General features: G+C 38.4%; 1 protein-coding gene across 1 annotated transcript in view; it reads right to left on the reverse strand.

Moving 5' to 3' along the window:
- lekr1 (Leucine-, glutamate- and lysine-rich protein 1) overlaps positions 1–25,818 on the reverse strand; it is a 101,185-nt gene extending 75,367 nt beyond the window's left edge. Inside the window, exons 1-3 of the mRNA XM_084124157.1 lie at positions 25,744–25,818; positions 22,182–22,264; positions 13,809–14,023 (exon numbers count right to left, since the gene is read on the reverse strand). Coding sequence (XP_083980283.1) covers positions 13,809–14,023; positions 22,182–22,229 — 263 coding nt within the window. The 5' untranslated portion in view covers positions 22,230–22,264; positions 25,744–25,818. The remainder of the gene's footprint in view (positions 1–13,808; positions 14,024–22,181; positions 22,265–25,743) is intronic.

A 25,818-nucleotide genomic window follows, 5' to 3' on the forward strand; every position in this document is an offset into this window, starting at 1 on the left:
TTTCACAGAAGTTTCACGGCCCACAGAATATTTTGTTGTATGAATATCTGAACATGCAATACAGAAAGAACAGATCCTCTGCTTTAAAAAAACAACAACATTTTATTAAAGCTTCATGCATATTTTATCAATGGGTAAGCAACATTTTGAACAAAAAGCTGAGAAAATCGTGTTTTTGTCAAAGACTACGTCTGGAACGATGATCAAAACACAGATGGAGTCGATCGAGTCCATCAACTCAAAGCTTCACAGTCCTGCAGCTCGTCCTGGCTCGACATTTCATTCAGTAACATTAGGCAGTTTTGATTTATATGCGGTTTAATGTTAATGATCGTGTTATTTTACATGTGCATCTGCTTGCTATCGCTTGTTTCTGCTTCTTCTTCTCCTGTGTTTTGATCAGGAGATTCTCTACTCTTTCAGAAGATGTGTAACAGCGCCCCCTACCGTATAACAGTGGAAACACAGAAAGTCGGAAAACATCGTCAATGGCGGGAAAAGAGTTAATTAAACCATTTTTATCATTATATTTACATTTTTGCCATCTTGGAATGCAGAAAAGAATTCCCTTCCCTTGACCCTTACAAAAAGGAAGTTAATTCAAGTGTGCTATTAGTATACTTCTTTTAAACTAAAAATATGAAAGTACCGTATACTTTCAATCAACTTTTTAAGTACTTCTCAGGACTAAACTAAAAATTATACTTGACTTATAGTGACAGAAAAGTCTAAGTATATTTGGCCTATACTTGTCCTCAATCTTTTGATGGAGATATACTTAGTAGGTGTCACATATATGTTCTGTTTTGGCTTAGTTTCTTTGTGTTTTAGTTCTGTTTCTGTTTGCACTATAATTTGACCCAGTTTCCAAGTGTGTTTGATTAATGATTGTGTTCACCTGTTATTTGTTAATTACCTCATTTAGTCTGTGTATATAGGCTATTCTCCCTGTTTTATCTTCGTCCGGTCACATCTTTGTTAAGTGAATGTGTTACCCAGTGTTTTTGTCCTGTATCCTTTTGATTATTGAATTAAAAAACAATTTCCTTGCATTCTTCATCTTCGTGCGCTTTCAAGTCTATTCTGCCAACACACATCCAACCATCTCTTGCCAGTCATTGTAATCAACAGAAGCAACATCACACCATCTTACACCAAATCACTTATGCAATGATCGTACAATACAGCATCATGCCAACAGAATGTGTGGTTTCCGCTTCTTTCGGCATGCCGGAAGACCCAGTGAGCGCTTGAACGTGAGGTTTTGATCAGCAGTGTGAAGCTGGGGAGCATTAGAGTAATGAACACAGATCAGAGACGTGACTCATGGTCACATTCCCGATCAGTCGAGAAGTTCAAAGAGCTGCAGTCTAAATCACTGTCTTACTGAAAGAACCAGGCTACTGAGAAGCAGCTATGTGGACTATGCACGCTCAAACCTTTGGAAAATTAATGCAAGTACGCTTTAATCATTGCAAAGACAAACAAAACCTATCCTAATTAATTGAACTGACATGTACGGTCTGGCTAATTTTATTACTTGGCACTGATGAGCAAATGAAGCGGTAATGTGAAAACAAGAATAGAAGTAGCACGCAAATTTCAAAGGGGCAATAGTGCATTGTGCGTAAAACAGAGAGAGAGCCTGTCCTTCCCATCCTAAAGTATTTCCTTGATTATAATCATTGCTATGGCATCATTCATGGAAACCAAACATCATAAAACACAAACAAAATGAGATGCACACAAACACCGAGGTGACACACTAAACCACACACACTCACACTCTCGTTCTCTCAGGGATGTGTGATCCTCTGATGTTATTTCAGTCAAAAAGGTTTCAGTCATCCGCTTTTCCCCAAGGCTCACCAAAGTTTATGCAATTGGGTCTTGAATGAGATCACAAAACACTCGGCTGAAATATGAAAATCATGTGCATCATTGTGACACTCTCCTTTCCTTCAAACCCACAACAGGAGGCCTTTATTGTAGTTTACTCTTTTACAGTTTACTCTGTTGTCATCACAACCGTCGAGTCTTCAGTGTGTGCCTGAAGCTAAATGTGCGGCCTACTCATGTTTTCCCAAACAAGCCAGACACATGAAAGTATATCAAACGCATATTATGTGCAGGTGGGTGAATGAGGCCTCTGGGTTTGCATACACAAAATATCTTTTGTATTCGCATCTAGTGTAAGCAGACGTACGCAAAAATACAAGCAGGGCCTGGGGTTTGAGATGACGAGGCTGATGGAGTGAGGGAAGAAAGGATAGAAAATAGAGCTCAGGCTTTACGAAACTAATGAACAAGTGAGCGAGCGAACGTATAGACAAAAGAATAAAAGAACAGATGAAAGAAAGAACAAAAGAATGAAAGAGTGGATGAAGGAATGAAAGAATAAAACAACAATAGAACCAACAAATAAAAAAGAAAGAAAGACAAACAAACGAATAAAAGAAAGAAAAAAGAACAAACGAATGAAAGAAAGTATGAGTGAAAGAAACGACGAAGGAAAGGGCGAAAGAAAGAAGGAAAGAAAGAAATTAAACAAAGAACGAAAGAACAGACAAAAGAATAGTATAATAAAAGAAAGGACGAATGAAAGGGTGAAAGAAAGAAGGAAAGAAAGAAAGAAATTATACAAAGAACGAAAGAACAGACAAAAGAATAGTACAAAAGAAAGAAAGAAAGAAAGAAAGAAAGAAAGAAAGAAAGAAAGAAAGAAAGAAAGAAAGAAAGAGTGGGTGGGTGTGTTAGCATGATTGGCGCTGACTCAGACTGACACAGGACTCAGTTCTGTTTGCTTGGTTGCTCTCAGTAACAGCAGGACAAGCATGTAATCGAACATCTAACATCTAACATCACTCCAACAGGTTTCGTTCTTCTATTTCAACTAATTCAACCCAAATGTGCTTTGTGTTGATTTCTAGTGCTATGTGTAAATGCACAATGGGGTCCAAAATAGGCTTGGGCGATATGCTCCATTTTCATATCGTCTTATTGTCAGCCTGTGAGATCGGCGATACACGATATTATCGTGAGGGGGGCGGGGCTTACTTATTTGATTATTAACTTGCTCTGTAAATTATTAAATTTACTCATCAATTTGCTTGTTTTATTACTTAGTTTTAAATATGAGAATTTTTTTCTATTTTGCTAGCAAAGGTGGAGTGTTTATTAATAGGCTAAATCAGGTTATTTCCCGGTATAGTGAGGTAAAAAAAGATCCTAATCGTCAGCGGGAAATTTACGGACACACATTATTCTCTCATGCCGTTACAGATGCAGCATTTTGCCTGTAGGCTACTTCTGCACGAGATGAGAACACGTTTTAATTTCTTGGGTCAAAAAAAAGTGTTGGAGTCTGCGATATATGTCCTCCTACCAGTGCTCTCTCTGTCTGGATGCACTTCACTTATGCGCACCGCACTTCAATAAGCCCAAAGAACGCGGGTTAATGTGTTTTAAATGCCGGGAGAAATCAGAGGCAAAAATCTAAAAGTCGATCGGTTATAGGCTACTTAAACCTATGACTTGACTCTGATAAAGGAAAACGGGTTAATGCGTTTACATGACCACATGCATTGTCAGTTTATTCAGCATAATCGAGTTAATAACGTGCATGTAAACGCGCTCAATCCCTGAAAATGAAATCAGAAACGAACTGAGCTTTCACTGCATTAACGGCGCGTTCTCTCAGAGACGACGGTGGACATAACGGTACAGCAACTATCAATTTACTGCCTTATTATTTCTCTTGTGGACTTACATTATTGACAGTGAAAAAATTTGAAGAATATTTCTTGTTAAACAAGTTTGAAGTAGCTTGTGATTTTCACAGATGGCAGAGTTTCACAGATATGCTTCGTGAACTAAAGACTTTTAGGCCTAGGCGGCCTATATAATTTTATTGATATTATTATAATTAATATTTTGTAATTGTATTGTTTTTAGTGTTATTAGTGTCATTAAATATTTTGTTAATGTGCTATGGAAACAAAATACTGACGAACAACGATGCCGCGTCTTCATCTTGGCTCTGTATAAGAATGATGCGTCTGTTAAAACAAGCACTCTTGACAATTTGTGAATGGATCACCTTGCAATTCAATTTCGTTGTGGGATGTAGTTTTTTTAGTCTGTTTTAAAAACATTTTCTTTGAGGAGTCCTCATACGCGCGTGATATGGCGCAAGTGTGGTTATGTGGTGATGTCGTTATAAATTTAGGCAAGGCAAATATAATTGTAGTTCCTAATTAATTTAATAACTATACTAGCTTCATAATAATAATAATAATAATAATTTAATACATTAATGGGAAAACAAGCCAATTATCGTATTGATATCGTCAAAGGCATCTGCCATCGGCGATATCTCTGTCTATCGTCGATACACGATACTATCGTCTATCGGCACAACCCTAGTCCAAAAGACCATTAGTGAAAATTCTTCTATTTTGCATTTGTTTCTAACATCATTATACAAATTATATTAATATCAGCATGACAATTTGACTTAACATTTGAATTGAAAAGTGAACAGGAATGTCAGAATGTCTCTGTATGTGGTTTGTGTTTGTCAAACCTCCAGCACTGAGAGGAACATCTGAACATCTCAGTTTTTGCTGCTTAATATTTTTGTGGAAATAGTGCAAAAAAAAAATTAACTTTGATGATGAATAGAAATTTCAAATAAACAGCGTTTATTTGAGTTAGAAATCTTTTGTAACATTATAAATGTCTTTACTGTCACTTTTGACTAATCTGACATATGATCCTCACTAATAAATAAAAACTTTTTTGAACGCTAGTTTTTCTACTGTCTAAAGTCTAGCTTGGGAAATTAATAGAAAGGTAAATAAAAATAAGTCATTTTTGGTTAAGAATAATTAGTCTCCTATGATGGAGCCTGATCTCTTTGCAGTGTGCAACTAAAATCATATTGCAGTCGCACATCAAAGGAAAGCGTTTCGGGCCGTTTCCTGATAAAGTGGCATGACACGAGCCTGATTTGAATCTCTATTCCCTTCGTTGACTCTTTCAGAGCCTCTTTTTTGACAAATCAAGAACAAAATCACAAACAGCCCAGAGCGTCTGATTTACATTCTCCACGCTTCCCTTTTAAAACTGCCAGATCCCCTGTAGTGCCCTAGACCTCAGCTAGATTAATCTATTCTGTAAATCTATCTATAAATCCAATCCCATCATGCATTAGTTGATCTTCTGACCCTGCCTGTGACATGCAAATCTGACATGGATACTAATGAGTCAGGGTTTAACATTGTTTAGAGCTCCATTAATGATATGACGCTTATGGGGTCTTACTTAAAGGTCCCATATTGTACACCTTTCTGAAGTTTTATTTTAGGTTTTGATGTCCTTGAGAATATATATTTGCGGTATAAGTACCAAAAAACATCTCAATATATTTTCACAGCTCCTTTCTCGGGAGCTCTGCCAAGAACAGGTCGATTTTGGCCTGTCTACTTAATATTCATGAGCCTCTCTTCTGATTGGCCTGTTGTTTTCTGAGTGACGCACGGCCAGGCCAACCACAGGTAACTAGGGTCATGTATGCTGTAGCCTGCTGTGGCTTAAATAAAGTAAGGTAAATAAAACACCTGTAATGATGGTGATAAATTATTTGTTATTAAAGCATAAACATCTGTTAATTTAAAATAAAAGCAAGCATAGGCTACAACGTGCATTAATAATTCCTAAAAAGCTGATATCTCAGTTCATCGCGATCTCACAAAGCTCCGTTATTATCAATAAAGCAGCAATGAAGCTGACTGCACAATACATCTTTCATAATGTCAACACTTCATTTGTTATAATCAGAGGATTTGCCAGCAGAATTCAGCACTGAATAAAATCTCAGTTTTGAGCGGTGAGTGGTTTCTATCTTAAATGCATCTCATTGGCCATTGCGTTCAAGAAATCAACACATATATTTAGTTTTAGTTATCCTTGTTGCATTTGTGCAACATATGAATAACAATTTATTTGTTTTTAGATGTTTTATTTTTAGATATTTCTATTTTGCGGGAGTCCCGCGAATCGTTTTATTCTCCCGCAACCCGCACACACACACACACACACACACACACACACACACACACACGAGTACCTTACGCCTAGCCTGGAAATCCAGACCTTATGACCTTATAATGGTCTGGCATCGACTAATGAAACTCGGCCAGCTCGAGGGGCGGCACCAAGCATGCATTTGAAAATCTCACTGCACGCAATTGGATAACACTACGACCAATCACAACAAGCCCCATACGCTTAGCTACCAGCGGAGTTAACTGGGAGATTAGACTCTTGCCGTATCTGGTCGCAAAACAGCAAAAACGCCCTTCTTGCAAAGGAACGATTCGAGCGCCGTCTTCTGTTCCTCTTTTAGATAAAAAGCCAAGTCTAACTCGTTCATTGTAGCGGCCAAAGCCGTTTCAAACAACTGGTGTTCATCCATAGCCATCTTGCAATGTTTACTGATGACTTCGACGTCACAGCGCTGTCGTCATCTCGTCATCTCGCCTCGATTGGTGCAGCTCGGATACAAGGGCATATTTAATGAGCATCATTACTCGACGCCAGAGTAACTCGCTGAGCAAATTCAACTTGTGCTCTCGCGAGAACTCTGGATTTCCAGGGTAGCTTACGCCCGCACTCGGCCATCAGATCTAGTCCCGCGCCGCACTCTGTCGCGTTGGGTCCCGCGGGAGTGCAGGTCTCTACATCCATCGACTGAACAGTGTTTTCTCGACATGTTTCCGTGTTGTTGTTGCTCGATCAGCAACAATGTTGTCTGGGGTTGGGCAAAAGGAGTGAGGGATGGTGTACAGTGTTTGGTGACTGACATCACATTTATACGAAAGCCACAACGGCTCGTGAAAAGGTACAGCTACTTTATTCAGGCTGTGTGCATTTGTCTTTGGATTGACTGTTTTGAAACTTATATGGTAGTTACATCGCCCCTAGACTTCTGTTATCATGAAAAAAAAAGCCAGGAAATTTCATTTTTAACATCTTTAAGCCCTACAGGGAGACTCAGGGGGTCATTTAAATCCACACACTCACAAGACTAAGGGAACCACTTATCAATAATGAAAGAAGCCGTTGTGTGACCTCTGTCTGAACTCACGCAGAGAGAAAACAGGAACTACTCCACCGCTCACTGGCTTGGGGACCACAGACAAAGCATATGAAGTTAAAAAATTCATCTTTTAAGAATAGTAATATTAGAAGAGACAAGATATCTGAAGATGTTTTCTGAAGAGCGGGTACCACAGCTGGCCTGTCGATCTCTGTTAGTTAAGGTGAGAACAAAGCCAAGCACGGCTCGGCCCTTTCAACATTCATATCTCAAAACTAATTGAAGCTGTCAGACATAATTTCACAAAAACAAAACTCTTTTCCATCACCTCGCAAACACGCATTAGCATATAAATAAAGTACGGCCATATAAAGCATGATGTTCACACCTTGATACGACAAGTGTAAAGACATCTGAATAAGCGCACACTCGATTCATGTGCCTCTACAACACGATTTTCATCATGTTTCAGATGGTATGCAGAATGTCTAAAGCCCTATTCAGACAGGACTAGTTTAACATGGAGAGGTGGGGTAAAGTAATAATTACCAGAGCTGAATGTGCATCTCAGTGATCATGACGGACAATGTCAGTAAAGATTACAGCGACTTTTACCTTCAATAAAAAGGTCCAGAAAAATGACCTCAGGTAATACTAATCCTGTGCGAATAGACCCGCTGTACATATGTATGTAAATATTTCATCATTTCCTGTTTAAAAGTAGTTTGCTGCGTTTTTTCAAGTATGGAGACGTTTGAAAAAGCATCAGTTGCGTTCTAGACGCTGGGACGAGTCTGTGGCAAAACTCAAGTGTTTCACACACACACACCATTCAGATCAGAGAGAAGATCGACAGCACGTGTTAGAGGCACGAAACATCTTTTAGCGTTAGTGCCTATTACCAACACAATCCAATCTGAAGTTAATTAATACATCGTTCGACCAGACATAACTGTTTTATATATATAAATATAGGTTATATGTGTTTGCACACGTGATATCAGGAAGCAGCGTAATACACACATGATGACAGGAGTGACGGCGATGCGCAAATCGAGTTACTCTCCCACTTCTGTTAGTTTTACTGAGATCTCTTATCCCGTGCGAATTGGCCATTAATATTACAGACGTCCTGTGGTAAAATTGCATTACTCCATCTACCCTTGTAAAGTTAATCCCGTCTGAATAGGGCTTTAAGTATGTGTTTTGTGTATTTGAAAAGCATGCTGAGAAAAATAGCACACCTATATACTGCCCTCTTCCACTTCCTGCACCAACCACAGGCAAATAGCGTGTCTTTGTTCATGCTGTACGTGTACATGTGCATATATGGCAGCTGCATCTCTGGATGATGCAAACACATTAACCCTCATAGTGACAGAGGTCTATCTACACGTATACAGGCTCACCGCAGGCACACAGCAGTTGGTAAACATGCGTGCAAGAAGTACCAAGATATCAAGTTCTCTATACAGCTGAGAGACGCACGATGAGGAAGTGAAAAACCACCAAATCCAGTACAGTGCTGTTCGCCCGATAAATTTATATTATTGCGAAAGCCACACGCATGCAGACACACACACAAATGTGCTTAGCGGTGTAAAAATGATGCACTTCACCTTTAACTTTATTTTGTTAGGTTGAAAGTTCCCTATTTAGCTGTTATTCTAAAACCTGCATCAGAACTCTGTCTATTCAATAAGCCTAGCTGATTCCTTTATTCACCGCAACATGTCTGTGCCATTCTCACACCTCTCTTTGTTTGGTTGAAAGTTTCCCTAAAACCTGCATCAGAATTAATTAAGCCTATAACCAAAGCCTTTATTCAAAGCTACATGTCTGTGCCATTCTCACACCTCTCTCCCGGATGTTGTTGCCCACTGAACTATCTACATCTACCACATGCTGTCTCTCCCACGATCCATTTACTGCCATCTCACATCTGCCTCTTCCTTTCTCTAGCAGAGAGTTTTGCTTAGCGTCACCTCAGAGGGTTCACTAGCAGGTCGCAAAACTGTCTGAGTCAAACCGAAAGTCCCAACTCGAGCTGTTGTCAATCAGCGTATTAAGCTGTGACTGACCCAATTCTTTTTCACACAGTGATGCATGATTTGAGCTGTTCAAATAAGTGTGATTAAGTTTTAGGTGTAGGAAAATGGAGGCAATCTTTCAAAATACAAACAGAAGCAACAAGAGCAGAAACACTGTTTTCTCTGGAGAAGTGCTCCCTCAATGCAAGAGTAAAACAGAACAAATATTATGAAACACGAGATCAAATAGTGTGCAAAGCATCCGTTCTTTGAGAGGTGGTTGTGATTGACTCATCTTGCATCAGATGTGCTAATCTGTCTCAAACTGGCGAAAATGGGCAAATTAATTACAGCCTAAACAATTCACCGACTTATATATCACCACTTTTAATCACATCAGAATCAAAATTAACTTTTTTTTTATTTTTTATTTTTTATTATTTTTAAAATTAAAATGATTTGAAATGATCATCTGTGAGTGAGCTGCTGAGTGAGTCACTCATGCAACTTGTCAAATTAAAAGTCATGTGACCTTCATGACACCTGTGGTGTGTAACAATAACAGCTGAACAACAGTTAGTAGCAATACATAAAAGCTATATTAAATAAGCTTGGTTCTGTATTACAGTATTGTGGTTATTGTTGGAAAAATACTTAAAATCCATAATAATATATATACACATACATATATACAGTATATATAGACACCAGGGATCCACAGCCTTGGAAAATCTGGATATGCGAGGGATATTTTTTAAAAGAGTGATTTCTATACCTAGAAAAGTTATGGAAATTAATATAATCTTTAAAAAATCATGGCCATTTCAATAATTAATTTATATTTTTCTTGTTATATCAAGCTCTAAAATATTTTATTAGGTAGAAAATGCTGACTAATGTGTCCGGGCTCTGTGTCGACTTTGTTTCATGTCTCTATGTGTGTGTTGTGTGTCAGCACATGGCTTTGTCTTGTCTGTTCGTCATGTGCTCCTCTTGTATCCCGTGGCCACGCCCCCTTGTTTAGTCCTCCTTTGCTTGATTGTTTTCACCTGATCCTCATGTGCTGTTCCCTTTATATTGTGCCTCTTTCCCTCATGTCTTTGCTGGTTTGTTGTGTGTGTTCATATGTTGCTTGCAGATCTTGTCAGTCAGTGCTAGATTTAGTTTTCCCTTGTTTGATAATTCTTTTGATATTCATGTATTTTTTTTTTTTACTTTAGACAAGTTCCAGTCTTTTGCTCCAGTTCTCTCAAGCCTTTTTGTTTCTCACTAGATTTTTAGTTCTTATTTTTCTCTCTAGTTTCCTGCAAGTTTGCAGTTTTGTTTTGATTTCTTTTGTTTTTGGATCCTGTCACTTTTTTGTAGAATTTACTTATTTTGCTTTTCTCTTGTTTTGCAAGTAAGAGACTTCTTTCAAAAACAATATATATAATAAGGGTGTATATATACAAAAACAATATATATATAATAAGGGTATATATAAAACAATAAGGGTTATGTTTTTGGAATTTATATTTGTTTCTTTTCAGATTCCAGTTATATAGTTTTATTTTTCCCAGTTGTAGTTTTGCCAGTTTTTATTTGCTCTGGTGTGTGTTTATCTCTTGTTGTGTTGTGTGTTGTGTTGGTTCCTGCCCTGCATCCCATTCTCCCCAGTCGCTGACTCTCCTGTCTGCTGCATCGTCTCATCACCCACTGTCAAGCCTCTGGTTCCCTGAGCCACTGTCTTGTCTCCATCATTGGCCGTCACACCTTTGCAGTCTCAACCTATTCTCCTATTGTGTGTCCTGCCCTATGTTTGGCCTGTCACTACTCCATTACCTTCTTGGGCCCTCTCTCGTTCAGGATTCCTGACATAATTATATATATTGTTTTTGAAAGAAGTCTCTTATGCTCACCAAGGCTACATTTTATTTTATTTATTTTTTAAAAAATTAAAAAAAATAAACAACAATATTGTTATAGTGAAATATTACAATTTAAAATAACTGTTTTCTATTATATTTAAAAATATAATTATTCAAAGCTGAATTTTCAGCATCATTACTCCAATCTTCAGTGTCACATGATCCTTCAGAAATCATTCTAATATGATTTACTGCTCAAGAAACATTTCTTTATGTTAAAAACAGCTACTTAATATTTTTGTAGAAAATCTAAAAATACAGTAAAAATATATTTTAATATATTTTATAATCTAATTTCTTTATAACATGCCATATATACACAAAATAAGCACAAAACAAAAGCATGCACATTGCTCAAAGTAGGTGCTTGGCCAAAAATAACTTGCACAAGAAAAAGTGTAAAGTCAGCACACCACAGCTCCAACAATTTATCAATTTATTAACAGACTCTCACAAAGGTCAGTGTGATGAAGAGCCTTTGTGCTTGAAATGTCGCCTTTGTGAGAGTCTGTAAAGACATTTTTTGGAGGCATGGTGTGCCAACTTTACATATATATATATATATATATATATATGTACATATACATATATATACATATATATTATATATGCAATGACAATAAAGAGCTTGAATTGATTTTGAAATGCAGCTAGAACATGAATTTACACTGGACAAACAAAGCCCAAAAGCAGAGAAGTGACTTTGTGTCCTCATTTCAGAAGTCGAGCACATAACAAACACACACGCTTGCGCCCGCTGCTCAGTCGTGTCGGATCTGGTATGTGCTGGACATGAATGAATCGGTGGGGGCCGATCTAGAAGCACGACTGCTGCGCTGTTCGGTTTCTCTCGTGAGCTCACACGAACACCACAACCTGCTATTATTATCAGCAACAGCAGGAGGGAGCGCAGAAACGGCATCCACAATCACACACTCGCTTCACACCTCTCTCTTCATTCTCTGAATTTCTGTCTGAGCTAAACTACGGAGGCGTAGGTGTTGAGAGGTTCATTTTTGATTGCTGTGGCGGTGTAATTATGCCTGGCATTCGCGTCAGCTGGGAGAGAGGACGTACACATGCACGTCTTTCCCACGGTGACTCACGAGGGAAACCAGAGCTGAAGAGTTCAAAGCACAAGGAACTATTCACACATATGCAAATAGTTGAACACGAAGTGATCGCACTATCACGTGCATTCATACACACACAACCCTTCATCAGGGGCCCGGAGTCCCCGGCCTGCTAAGGTCCTGTAAGACAGGGGTTCCCAAACGTTTGTGTGAGCCCAAAATATTTACTTTTTAGATTTTAAAGTAATATTTCAATAATTTAACAACACGTTCGCATATTCATGGTTCTCTGATGTTGGTTAATCATCTCACAACATGCTGCTAAACAAATACAAATATATTTTTCATTAAGTGTTTCCTTTTGTTGTATGTTAAAATATTTATATTACAGATTAATTGCTATTTGTGTGTAAAAAAGAAAAAGAAAAGCTTAACCAGTAATCAGGAAATACTGGAAAAGTCATGTCAATTATTTCGTAACTAAGTCTGTAAACCCTGAAGAACATTCACTTACTGGGATTTTTTTGTAATTAAGTAATTTATGTTATTATTTTAATATATTGCCTCCAGACATATCTTTGCCTACATGAGTGGCCTTTGTATACTGTCTTGGACAATGTAAGATCTTTGATCCAAAAAGGTTGCCATCCACAAAATTGTACTAGAACCTTTTAACGACAGCTGTATACAAAAGCTCTATATGTGTCTACAAACACATACCAATATATATGATTGTGCACCAGATGACTACTGTATATATTAAAATTAGTTTTTAAGTCATGATCTGACTCACTAACTAGTTCGACTTGTAGGATGACGTGTAAATCCAAACTGTAAGCGCTCTGGGTAGGAGGTGGGTGGATGCTGTATGAAGTGAAAGACTGAATGTATGTAATGCAGTGGGTGTCACATTTTCTCGATCAGTGAATTCATACATTTTGGGCTGTGGGCGCTTAACAGTTTTGCAGCCGGTGTGAAAACGAGCTCCATGAGAAGCAAGAGGGAAATCGGTGGTATAATATCATAGTTCCTCCGCAGCACTGACAGGTTACAGAATCTGACTTCACTTTTAAGGGGACGATGGGATTTGGTGTAAGATTTAGTCTTTCTCTTTGCCATTATGTCTCTTTGATGGTTTACAGCAATGGGATGATAGATACAAGATTTTTACACTTTCTGAAGAAAATGTGAGTGATAAGTACCCATCCAAAAGTGTCATGGGTGAAAATCGAAGTCTCAAAGTACAGCTCTCCTCAACAAGCCAGGGTATAATATTCATTCCTGCTGAAAATACCAGTATAAGGGTCCATCATGGGAAGCAGGAGCGCTGGTGGACCTGCTACAACCAGCTCAGTTTTGCTTGAGAATAGCATGACTACGCTGGTTCACCAGTTAGACCAGTACTATAACCAGCTCTGGATTTGATTGACCAGCTCTGGATTTATCAGCAGGGATTTACTGACCTCTCAAAACAAAGAATCCAAACATCACACTTTGGGATGCCAAAATGAGCCGCAGATGCAGCATGTGTGCAACAACCTAATATAGTGAATAAATAAAGCTGAAAATGCCTGTTACCCAAAACTAAAGCCTAGTTTAAACACTCACCCTGATCTAAAAATACACGATCGTCTAGAGGAAATGAAACGTTCTGTTTTATGTTCATGTCATCAGATGTATGAGGTATGAGACTCACGTGTCCTCCTGTTGAAGCAGAGATGTGTTCAGCTCCTCCAGCCGAGTGTAGGCTGCCTGAAGCTCTTCTCTCAGGGGTTTCTCTCTCTCCACACCTCCTCTCTCCTGCTCCAGCTCTCTCTCCACTTCCCACAAACGCTCCTGCAGACGCTGGAATTCGTGCAGGATCAGATAACTCACGCCACAATAACGACAGGCCTTCTCCGAATGATCCATCTGAACACAAACACAAGTATAAACGCTCGATGGTGTTTTAAGCCCCCAATGGCTCCTTAGAGGCAGCTAACCCTAACCTCAACCTTAAACCTACCCATCCCCTCGCTGCCTGGAAGGCGCCGTTGGGGGCTTAAAACACCAAACACCATCTATCTATCTATCTATCTATCTATCTATCTATCTATCTATCTATCTATCTATCTATCTATCTATCTACCCACCAACCTACCTACCCTTCATCCATTCATCCACTCATCGACTCATCCACCCATCTATCAATCCATCCATCCATCCATCCATCCATCCATCTATCTATCTATCTATCTATCTATCTATCTATCTATCTATCTATCATCCACCCATCTATCTATCTATCTATTTATCATCTATCTATCTATCTACCCACCAACCTACCTACCCTTCATCCATTCATCCACTCATCCACCCATCTATCAATCCATCCATCCATCCATCCATCCATCCATCCATCCATCCATCTATCTATCTATCTATCTATCTATCTATCTATCATCCACCCACCCATCTATCTATCTATCATCCACCCACCCATCTATCTATCTATCTATCTATCTATCTATCTATCTATCTATCTATCTATCTATCTATCTATCTATCTATCTATCTACCCACCAACCTACCTACCCTTCATCCATTCATCCACTCATCGACTCATCCACCCATCTATCAATCCATCCATCCATCCATCCATCCATCCATCCATCCATCTATCTATTTATCTTCCACCAATCTATCTTCCACCCATCTATCTATCTATCTATCTATCTATCTATCTATCTATCTATCTATCTATATATCTATCTATCTATCTACCAACACTTAATTTATTCATCCACCAATTTATCCATCTAACCAACTATCTACCATCTACCTATCTACCATCTATCCATCCATCTACCCACCCGCCTACTTCCTATCATCAATAAATCTACCCATCTATCAACCCATCCATCACAAACCTAGCACTGCCGCTGCACACACACTCAAAACTGCCAGGAGTCCAGGGAGAACAAATTAGTCATTGATTAAGTTTCTCTATCATAGTCAGTTCTGTACACCGCCACAGTTCACTGAATCCAGTGGCAGCTTTATAAAGACCGTCTGAGAATGACAAACAACCAAGCCTTGCTACTCCTCCCCGGAGTGAAAGAGACCTGTCAGAGTGCAATTGCCACACCAAAGCCCATTAAACCTTGATCTGAACAGCACACTGTAGTCAATGTGTTTCCCTTTCATTACATTTGTGAATACAAGCAAAAATTAACAGAAGAGGTCAGGCACTGCAGTTTCATTTTTTGTGTCAGCATCGGTTTCTGTTACACTTACTGTAACCATGTGTTTATGATGACCGGACCTGCAGTGTGTTCCAGTCATTTTACTGTAAATATATATATATGGTCTGCGACTCATTCTGATTATAGCGTTTGTGAAAAGAGAAGTATTAAAGACGTTCTTGCTGAGAGGACAAGACGAATGATTTATTTGCATTTGTATCATCTCATCTCTCACTAGTCATTTTCACCCCTTCACTCAGTGTCATTCATTTTCAGGACTGATCTGCACGCACTGTACAATCATGAACAAGTCGTTACATTTTTTGTTTTTTTAATCTCTTAGATCACGTCTTGGATCACGGCTGGATTTTTCACACACACTCTACGAGTCTTACCCCGTCTCATGTTAAAGCCTTATATTCAGGACTGATCCGCACGCACTGTCCAGGTGAAACTCGAAAAATTTGAATATCGTGCAAAAGTTCATTTATTTCAGTAATTCAACTTAAAAGGTGAAGCTAATATATTATATAGACTCATTACATGCAAAGTGAGATATTTCAAGCCTTTATTTGTTATAATTGTGATGATTATGGCTTACAGCTTATGAAAACCCCAAATTCAAAATCTCAGAAATGTAGAACATTTTCATAAGCTGTAAGCCATAATCATCACAATTATAACAAATAAAGGCTTGAAATATCTCACTTTGCATGTAATGAGTCTATATAATATATTAGTTTCACCTTTTAAGTTGAATTACTGAAATAAATGAACTTTTGCACAATATTCAAATTTGTCGAGGTTTACCTGTAGAATCATGAACAAGTCATTACATTTTTTTACTTTTTCTTTAATCAATCATGCAGTGTCTTGGATCACGGCTGGATTTTTCACACACTCTCTATGAGTCTGACCCCGTCTCAGTTAAAGCCTGTCTGTGATCCAGCTTACCTAACTGTCTAAACACACGCACACGCAATCGTCTGCCTCCCGGAGAAATGTGGACATTTGCACGAAATCTGAAAGCCCTGATCTCCCCGCTCTCTCTCCCTCACGCATTGGAGACAGGCACGCATGCATAGGCTTACACACACACACACACACTGGCCTGAGGGGACGATGTCTGCCACCAGTAGGAACGTGTTCCCGTGACAGTGATGGCCCTCGGGGAGCCCTTTGCCCCAGGCACTGACACTTCCACTTAGCGCTCAAACACACTGGCGTCCTCACACACATGCTAACACACACTCCTTGTACCGAGCTGGATGGATACTTCAAGACAGGAAAGGCCCTGCTTCCACATACCTTCTCAAAAGAACGATATAGAAGTTCACTTTATATAACCTTCAATGAATAAAAGAAAAAAAAAGATTAAGTAAACTTATTTGACTGGGCGGTTAAGCCGGTGAGACATTTTAAAACAGCCTGGGAAGTCAAATGAAAGGTGAAGCGTGTAATTTCTGTGCTATTAGCAGCACTAAAGAGAATTGCAAAAATAATGACTTCAGACAAGCCCTTGTTTTCTATTCTCTGACAAGCAGGTCATCCCAAATTATACCAATGTTGTTGTAAACACTAACACAAATAGATTCCTTTTAAAGCTGTTAGTTTTGCAGAAATTACACACTTCCCACTTAAGGTCATATCAAAGCCAAAATAAGCCTATTCTATGTCTTTTTAATTGATATGATGGCACTTGCCACAAGATGAATTAAACATATGACACACAGCAGGGGGGCTGAAGATAACAGCAGAGGTCTTATCAAGGAAAGAGCCATCATTCATTTAACTGGAACCTTTCTGCCATCATCATGAAGCATCAGAGGTTATCTGATAGGCAAGAGCGGTTTATGTGGCATGGTCTTTAGAAACAGACCCCTAATCTTTTTTTCTACTCACCCCTCCCCTCTTCTCATCTACCCCCCTCAAATCCCGTGTCAGAAATGGGTCAGTGTTACAGGCACGCAACATACCCCCCAATACCTCGGCAAATTGCCAAACGCTACACAAAGAAACCTGTTATGAATTAAAATTATGCATTTAAGACCTTTTTTCGTGATGCTACTGTTAATTTGGGACACAAGCATTTTTAAATATATATTGTAGTTTACATTTTGTAGTTAATTGTCGAGCTGTTAGACCACTGAGGAAGAGGAAGAGCCAAAAATGTAACGTTTAAAGCTAGTGTAGCCAATGTTTTTCATAAACACTTTTTGTTATACTGGTTGAAACTCTCTTCATATCCTGATTATTGGGGGGACAATGTCAACAGTGGTTACTTACGGCCCTATTTGAAATGTCATGTCATTGTGAGTAAATATGAAAGAATCAAATTTTTGGGGTGAACTATCCCTTTAAAACTCCAGAACAACTGGTTCTAGAGTCAATTCCTGGCTCTCAATTTCGTTGTATTTGATCTCCTCTCATCTCCTACTAGCCATGAAATAGTCTCGGACACTGCTGATCATGTTATTTCCCTAAATTATGTTTCCAAGCAAGTGAGAGGGTTTGTGAGTGAGTGGAGCACGTCAATGAGAGGATGGTTCGTGACTGCAGCTTTGTGGATTTTCGTGGTGATAAAGACCCCCCGTGGTGCTCACTGTACCATGAGCCAATGCTGAGATTCTCATCTGGACCCACAGTGCCAACACATTACATGACAGCAGGATGGCCGTTGACAGGGGGATGAAGACTATAGGACTTGGGGCGGGCGGAGGGGGGGGGCAGACGATGGCCTTCAGCAGTCATGGGTGAATTTGACGCCTGGATGAGTTCTCCCAATTCCCTCCATCCTCTTCCGCCTTCACGCACACTTCCTCGCGTGGAAGGAGAAGAAGGGCAGTGGCTGGGAAGAATCACCTTTGCCCGCATGTTGATCTACAGCCCAACGCACGCAGAGACAAACAAGCTGGAAGTGATGGGGGTGGAGCGTTTTTTTCCATTGTTCTTATGGAAGAGAAATAAGAACACTTCTTTTTTTGCAATGGCTTTTTCAAGAGTTTTAAAAGAAGGAAAATTCAGCTCACAACTCATCCATAAATCTACACATAACTTAGAAGCCTATGGGAAGAGAATACAAATTTACACCTGCCAACAGAGGGAGTTGAGACATTAATATTTCTCTTATTGTATTTTCATTTAAAATACATATAATTATATTCAAATAAATTCAGTTCCTTTGTGGAACCAGAGAGTAAAAAATATTGTATTATTATATAGATGAATATACTGTATATAGCAATGCAGAGGTCATTGTATCATTCACATAATCATATATTTTAGGTAAATGTTCTCTAAAACACATTTAAAGCATAGATATACACCATTCAAGTTTCATTAATAATGTTTTATAAAGAAGTCTAGACTCACCAAGCCTGCATTTTTGTGATGGCAAAGCTGATTTTCAGCAGCCATTATTCGCGGTCTTCAGCGTCAAATTATCTTTGTGTACTCTTTGATGAATAGAAAGTTCAAAAGATCAACATTTATTTGAAATAAAAATATTTCGTAAAAATTACGAATGTCTTTACTGTCATTTTTGATCAATGTAATGATCCTTGCTGAATAAAAGTAATAGTTTCTTTTTTTCTTTTTTTTTTTAAGTAAAATTTTTATGATATTTTATGTATGACTCAATGAATAAGGAAATCCCCCTTAAAAAAAAAAACAGAATAAAAACTAGGAAAAGGGTTTGAGACTTAACTTTACCTCAGAGACTTGTGAAAGTCTGAGCCAGTCGCTATGTGAAAGGCTTCCTCTAATAAAAAAAAAATTTAAACTCACATGATGGGTCGTGTGTCAATCATGTGTCGCCATATGGAGTTCGGAATGGAAACAAATCTTAAGACATCCTCAATAAACCTCTGATGCCAAATTTTCCACTAGTAGAACATCAATCTTGCATTTAAACCACATGCTTTTCATGCAGTTCCTGATAGTTACCAGCTATTAACTTATATATAATGTATAATTTACACACAAAAGTTAATGTATACTTGCAGAGGAGTTTGTTTTTTGACCCAGCAGACACAGGTGAGAGGCGAGAGGAGGTGTTGTTAGTGCGTGGAGAGGGTGAGCAGCGGGGCGAGCTGAGGATACTTTCATGCCATTGAACGCGCAACATGTGCCGCCATTATCCCCGCATGTCTCCTAAGGTTGAAAAATGTGGCTGTTTTTTTGTCCCATTCATTATTTAGAGAGAAGCAGAGCTAGAGAGAGGCACCATAGTGAGACTCAGTGGGATCTCCATCATTTCTCTTGTCACAGTGGAGCCACTTGCCACGCTAACATCAAAAATGAATAGTGGAAAGTCTGAACATTTTAAAACAGGCGGATGTGGGTTAAAGCCAGGGAGGAAAAAAACAGGAAGGGAATTCAATCAGAAATTACCAGGAAAGAGTAGGTGTGTATCTATTTGTTAAATGTCAGATTTACGACATCTGAGAAAAACATGATTTGTGTGAAAGACACTTTTTACGAGACATACAAATAATTTAATTAATTGTTTATAGCCCAAGGATAATACTTGTGAGCTGGTGTTCAGCATGTGAGTGGCACGCCATGAATCTGGGCAGCAGAACACAATACTATAAGGTGTTCATTTAACTGGGATCCTCCCTATGTAGAGACGTTGCATGAACTGAGGGCATCTTAGGGCAAAATGTGTACATGTGACTATATATTTTCTGAGATAAACACGGTCAGCGCATGTTGAGTTTCAGTGCCTTTGAGAAACCAGACAGCAAAATATATCCTTTTATGCATTGCATTTAAATAGCTGTGATGTTCCTGGTAGACAGTCCCTTTAAATATACCGTATAAGGCTTTAAATAAAAATACTTTTTCTACTTTAAAGTTTTGTTTTTTTTGCACAAAAAAATATTTATTTGTAGGAAAACGATCATTTTCAATTCTCAATCTGACCCTCAGTCTGAAATTATCCAGTTTAAGGCGCTGCTCCTTTAAGGGTTATCAGTTAACGGCCACTGTTATGATTGGCACATGAGTACGTGTTTAGAAAACATTATCCATATAAAACTGCCATTTAACCGGTTTATGATGCAGCTGCTGTCAGATCCAATACAGCTGCTGCTTCATCTTACAACAAAAGTACTCTCCATTATACTGTGCCTCGTTTACAAAACAGCTGCAGTCAAATGCTCTGAACAAACATATAATTCTCAGACGTTATTTATTAAAAATAGTCCATCCACTTGTTCCTGATGCAGGGATCCTTCTGTAGTCTGTACAGAGACACAAACCAGCTGTTTAAACTGGACGCCTCAAAGCAAACGTTCTGTCACTCTTCCATTCGTCCTGTTGTCGACAGACTCAAGCACGTGAAGCATGACCGAAACAATTTTTTTCTTTAAAATATGGATCATGATTCTCCCACGAATAGACAACTAAACTAATTTACTAATGGTTCTGAGAAAATGTTAATTCCTGCAGTCAGTTTAAAAAATATTAAATTCCTTTTTTCTTAGAAATCGGTTTGTATGAATGATTCAATGACTCACTCATATAGACTTGAATTTTTAACAGTCACTTGTCGCCACCTACTGGTGTAATGATGTAATTGCTACAATCTTTATTTGAAGTGTCAAGTTACTTTCAAAAGGTGATTTACTCTAATTTGATCGCTACCATAGACATCAGTGTTTATATCTGAACTATAAACTTTTACCTTAGTACTTCTGTGATGATTTGAATTACTGTAACACAGAAATAATGACACTGTGTGGTTGAAAAGACTGATTGTGAAGCTGTTTCATACCTATTCATGACAACTGCTCTTTCTGGCTCAGCGGCAGCGCAAACTCAGGTTTTAATTTTCGCTGCGATTCTACTTGTCAAAGGTGTAAAAGACATTAGCGAATCGCCGTCATTTAAGGATTTAAGAAAGTTTGCGTGGGCGTTTGAATCAAAATCACAATCTTTTAAAGATGAATCGTGCAGCTCTATCTGTATACTGTATCAGTGTAGACAGTGTCAGTGATAATAATGAGGCTCTATTTGCTTTTGACGCAACGCTCACATCCAATGTAGGCAAATGTCGGCCATTAAGCGACTGAACGCCAGTGGGCGGGGCCTATGATGTGATGATGTATAACTATTCGTCAATGTCTTGCTCTGCAGTCATATGCAAATGTATTTGCCCATGTGACGTCATCCCACAAAATCCAAGCAAGCCATTTTTGGAGCTTGATTAAACAAATGCTTTGTTTGTAATGAGGAGGACGTTTTAAGCTATGAAAATTGCAGGATGTTTTTAATAGTACAAAGACCATGCCAAAAGATTGAGGCAAATTTGATTTCTCATGTCATGTCAAATTTGGCATTTCAAAAACATTGATCTTGTTGATCTCAATGAAGCCTTTGTCAAGAATGTCATCCTGGCAAACTTTAATAATATGTTAAATACTGAAATACAGATGGTAAACTGGTTTAAAGAGTATGCCTGTTTTTGGAGCTTTGAGAGAAAAAGACAGGCATAAAAAGGCAAATGTAGAAAGTCTGAATGTTTTAACTACTCACAAGAAGGTTTTGATAATAAACCTCTTTTGAACAACCCAGTGCAACATGACCTCTTTAGGACACAAAGGCACCTGATAAATCAGACAGAATGAATGCTGGTCTTCTCATATCTCTCGCCAGCTGCCCCGGAGCACAACGGATCACACAATATCAAACTTCCCTCTCTATCACGGAATCAAACTTCCCTCTCTATCACGCAGAGATGTGAAGTGTCTGTAATTATGTGTAACAGCAACAAAACTGAGAACCTATGCAATTACATCTGCGCAGCAGGGGTGTAAAACTGTGAAATTAACGTTATTTACCTGCTGTATTTCCAGGGGTAGGGGGTATGAGGGGGTGTGTATCTCCATTTCCTCTTTATCACCGCTCTCCCTAGGGATCTTCTCTATAGAAGGGGAAAAAATGTTAATTTTACTGACTTTACTGATAGAGACTAATACAAACCATCACACATCAGAGTTACTATAGTTAACTAAAAACTTTAAAAAAAACAAACACTTTTATTACTGATATAATAAAATAAACGTTAACTGAAAAAAAAAATAATACATAAAAATTAATAATAGTATAAAACTATAATAGTATCTCAATGATACTAAAATAACATCACACTACATTGGATAACAAGAGCAATAATACATTTAATATTATTTAGTCTCATTCCATCCTTTTGAAACATTTGGCTTTTAATACAGCAGGGTTAGTTGTCGTGTTGTTTTCATTTTAAATCCTTTTCTCATAAAGAGATTAGCCAACGAAGCATAACAAAACACGCTAGCTCGAACACTAAAACTTACATATTTGGTGAAATTTCTGATTGCTTTCAACAGTTAAGTGAAGAGACTCACGTTACTACATGGAAAAACATATGTACATACCCATTATTTTGTCCGTTTGCTACAAAAACTGTTAGACTTGAGAAGTATAAATCAATGCGCGTGAAAAGCACGTGAAACTTAAGCGTTACGTAGTTACCCCGACGACTGCGCAAGTCTCTACGCAAATTACGTAGAGACTAAAAGAATGCTGAGTATTCTCGGAGCGCATGAGAGTGATTCACATACCCAACCCACGCACTGACAGACCTGTATTTATTTAAGGATCCTCCTTGGAAATTGTCGTGCCCATGTTTCGCATCTTTGACAGTTTGAGTTAATGAGATGAATTGTGAATCATGTCTAAATACGCAGATTAACTCGACTGCTCTGTGTGCCTTCGTGATGGCTGATCCGCATTTACAGCAGAAAAGCACGGATGTGTGTGATAAAAATAAAACAAGTGGGCTTTGAGGGGATTTTTTCAGAGAAAATCCTCGAAACCCCGACCTTATGTGTCTCTCTATGCTAAACCCTGGAAGACACGCAACGGGATTTACTCTGAAAGCTCTTTCTGCGTGTAATGGCTCCTTTGGATTTTTATCCTGTCATGATTAAATAGTAATGATAGTCTACATAAATGTCGTTAATATATGAAATATTGCACCGCTTTTTAATCGGTTGATTGTATGTTGTGTTAAAGGGATAGTTCACCCAAAAATGAAAATGTTGTCATTAATGACTCCCCCTCGTTTCAAACCCGTAGGACTTTCGTTCATCTTCAGAACACAAATTAAGACCTTTTTAATGAAATCTGGGAGCTTTCTGTCCCTCCATTGACAGTCTACGCAATTAACTGAAAATATGATGCTTCAAAATGTTCATAAAGAGATTGTAAAACTAATCCATATGAATTTAGCAGTTTAGTCAACATTTTCTGAAGAGACACGATGGCATAATATGTTGAACAGATTTTATTCACATATAAACATTCATCAGCGAACATAAACAGAAGCGAACCTTGCTGAAGCTCAAACGTGCTGCGTAACACGAGAATGAACGCACGTCAAGCGAACATACTTGAGCTTGTTTACCACAACTCGTTGATGAACGTTTATGTGAATAAAAGCCTATATTCAATCTGTTCATAAAGTGATCGAGTCTCTTCAGAAAATTTGGACTAAACCGCTCAATGGATTACTTTTACAATCCCTTTATGATCTTTTTGAAGCTCAAAAGTTTCCGTTAATTGTGAAGGAAAGCTCAGATTTCATTAAAAAGATCTTAGTTTGTGATCTGAAGATGAACTAATGTCTTACTGGTTTTGGAATGAATGCGGGTGAGTATTTAATGACAGAATTTTCATTTTTGTGTGAACTATTCCTTTAATCCAATAGAGAGCCACTGTTTAATGGCAGTGTGCCTGCAGGACGTTAGTTCATCCAGGCACGCTATGTGTGTGGGGAAGTGTGTAATGTAAATAGAACCTTGCCGAAAGGACAAGTCACTGAATGAGTGTGTTTGCGTGCGTTAGGATATGACTGAGAGTGTGCGTGCGATCCCTTGTGCGTGCTGTGGCGTGAGAGTAGGAAGAAATGGGTGGGGTCTAGAAAAAAAAAATGAAAAAGAACTCAAACTGTTTTATTGATTTGTAACGTTGTAGAGGTATTGAATATGATCCTATTAATATGCTGTTTACCTTGCTCTGATCTGTATTTGTATTTCTCACAACCTCTCACACTGTTTACCTGTATTGTGGATGCTATTTTTCAATGTTTGTAAGATTTAGTTTTTTATTGAAGGCTGAAAACCTTTTATTGAAAACTTCAGAAAGCCTAACCAGCTATTTGTAACAGATCAAGCAAACAATATAATAAAATGTTGTGACAATGAATTAGTCTACTGGCTGTGATCACGGCTCATCTTCTGAACAGTGCTTAGCTTGATTATGTTATTTCAGAAAATCATAGAAAAAAAATCCTAAAATGTAACAAAACAAATGTTACCAAACCATGTTGCATATGTTAGCATGTAGGCCACCTCATTTTCCGCTTAAAGGGACAGTTCACCGTAAAATACGAATTAAGTCATCATTTTACCCTGGTGTTGTTCTAATGCCATATGCCCTTCTTTCTTTTTGCGTGTTTTTGTTAATCTTAATTCCTCACAACAAGTATCTTGAGTCATACACAGAAGAGAAGACCAACGGATAAGGTCAAGACTTTCATTACATTAAATTTCGGTTTGTTTTTCACCAAACCCTCTCCCCCAGACCGTCGTATGGGATCATTCTGCGATACTTTTGCGTCTTTTTCTAATTTAGTCATTTTTAATTTAACCAACACATTAATTGTCTTGCCCTAAAAATAACAAAGAAAAGCTTTCATGTTTAAAGGACACATTTAGCTTATAGAAATATGACCAATTCAGATTGTGCATGTAACCATGGTTGTTTCTTGTCTGAAAATAGCATGGATCTGATGTAAGGCACAGACCATTAAGCTTAAATAATTAATATCATAAAATGTGCGCCATATGTGTCTATTTGTAAGCTATATCCGCATGCATTAATTATTTTTCACATAGCCTACCATGTTGTTTACTCGATCTGTTATATATAGCCTAGCAGGGCATGTTTTCCTTTGTGCAATAAATAGGCTTGCTGGTGTTTGTTATTTGTTTCCACTACAACTTTTCAGCCTCGCGCTCAGCCCTGAGGGATTTGTGCCTCCCAGGGAACCTAGTAAACACCAAATGGTCTTTTCGTGCTGTCTGCACGCACACGCGCGTTAACCCAATCTCGCAAATCAATTAAAGCTGATTGCCAGTGTGTCGCTTCTCATATCAGGCAATGGCGTGACTGCTGTTCACTTCTCGTCCCAGTTCCGTGAGATAGGGCTATAAAGTGGAAGACACCTGACATGCAAGCAGCCTGTGACAGGAAATAAGCCCTGGTTTAAATGAAATTGAGGAGTGCGATGAGCGTGACGTAACCCCTTATATGATTCTACATGAATACCACCAGACTAAGACTAGGCAACAGACGTACATTTTTGAAGGAGCAAGCTGTCCTCGTGCGTGCCTGTGTGTTTAAGGATGGAGGAAGGGAGATTTAAGGGCGCCC

The sequence above is a fragment of the Abramis brama genome (genome assembly GCF_963993115.1).
Source record: "Abramis brama genome assembly, chromosome: 9".
Taxonomy (NCBI): Eukaryota; Metazoa; Chordata; class Actinopteri; order Cypriniformes; family Leuciscidae; genus Abramis; species Abramis brama.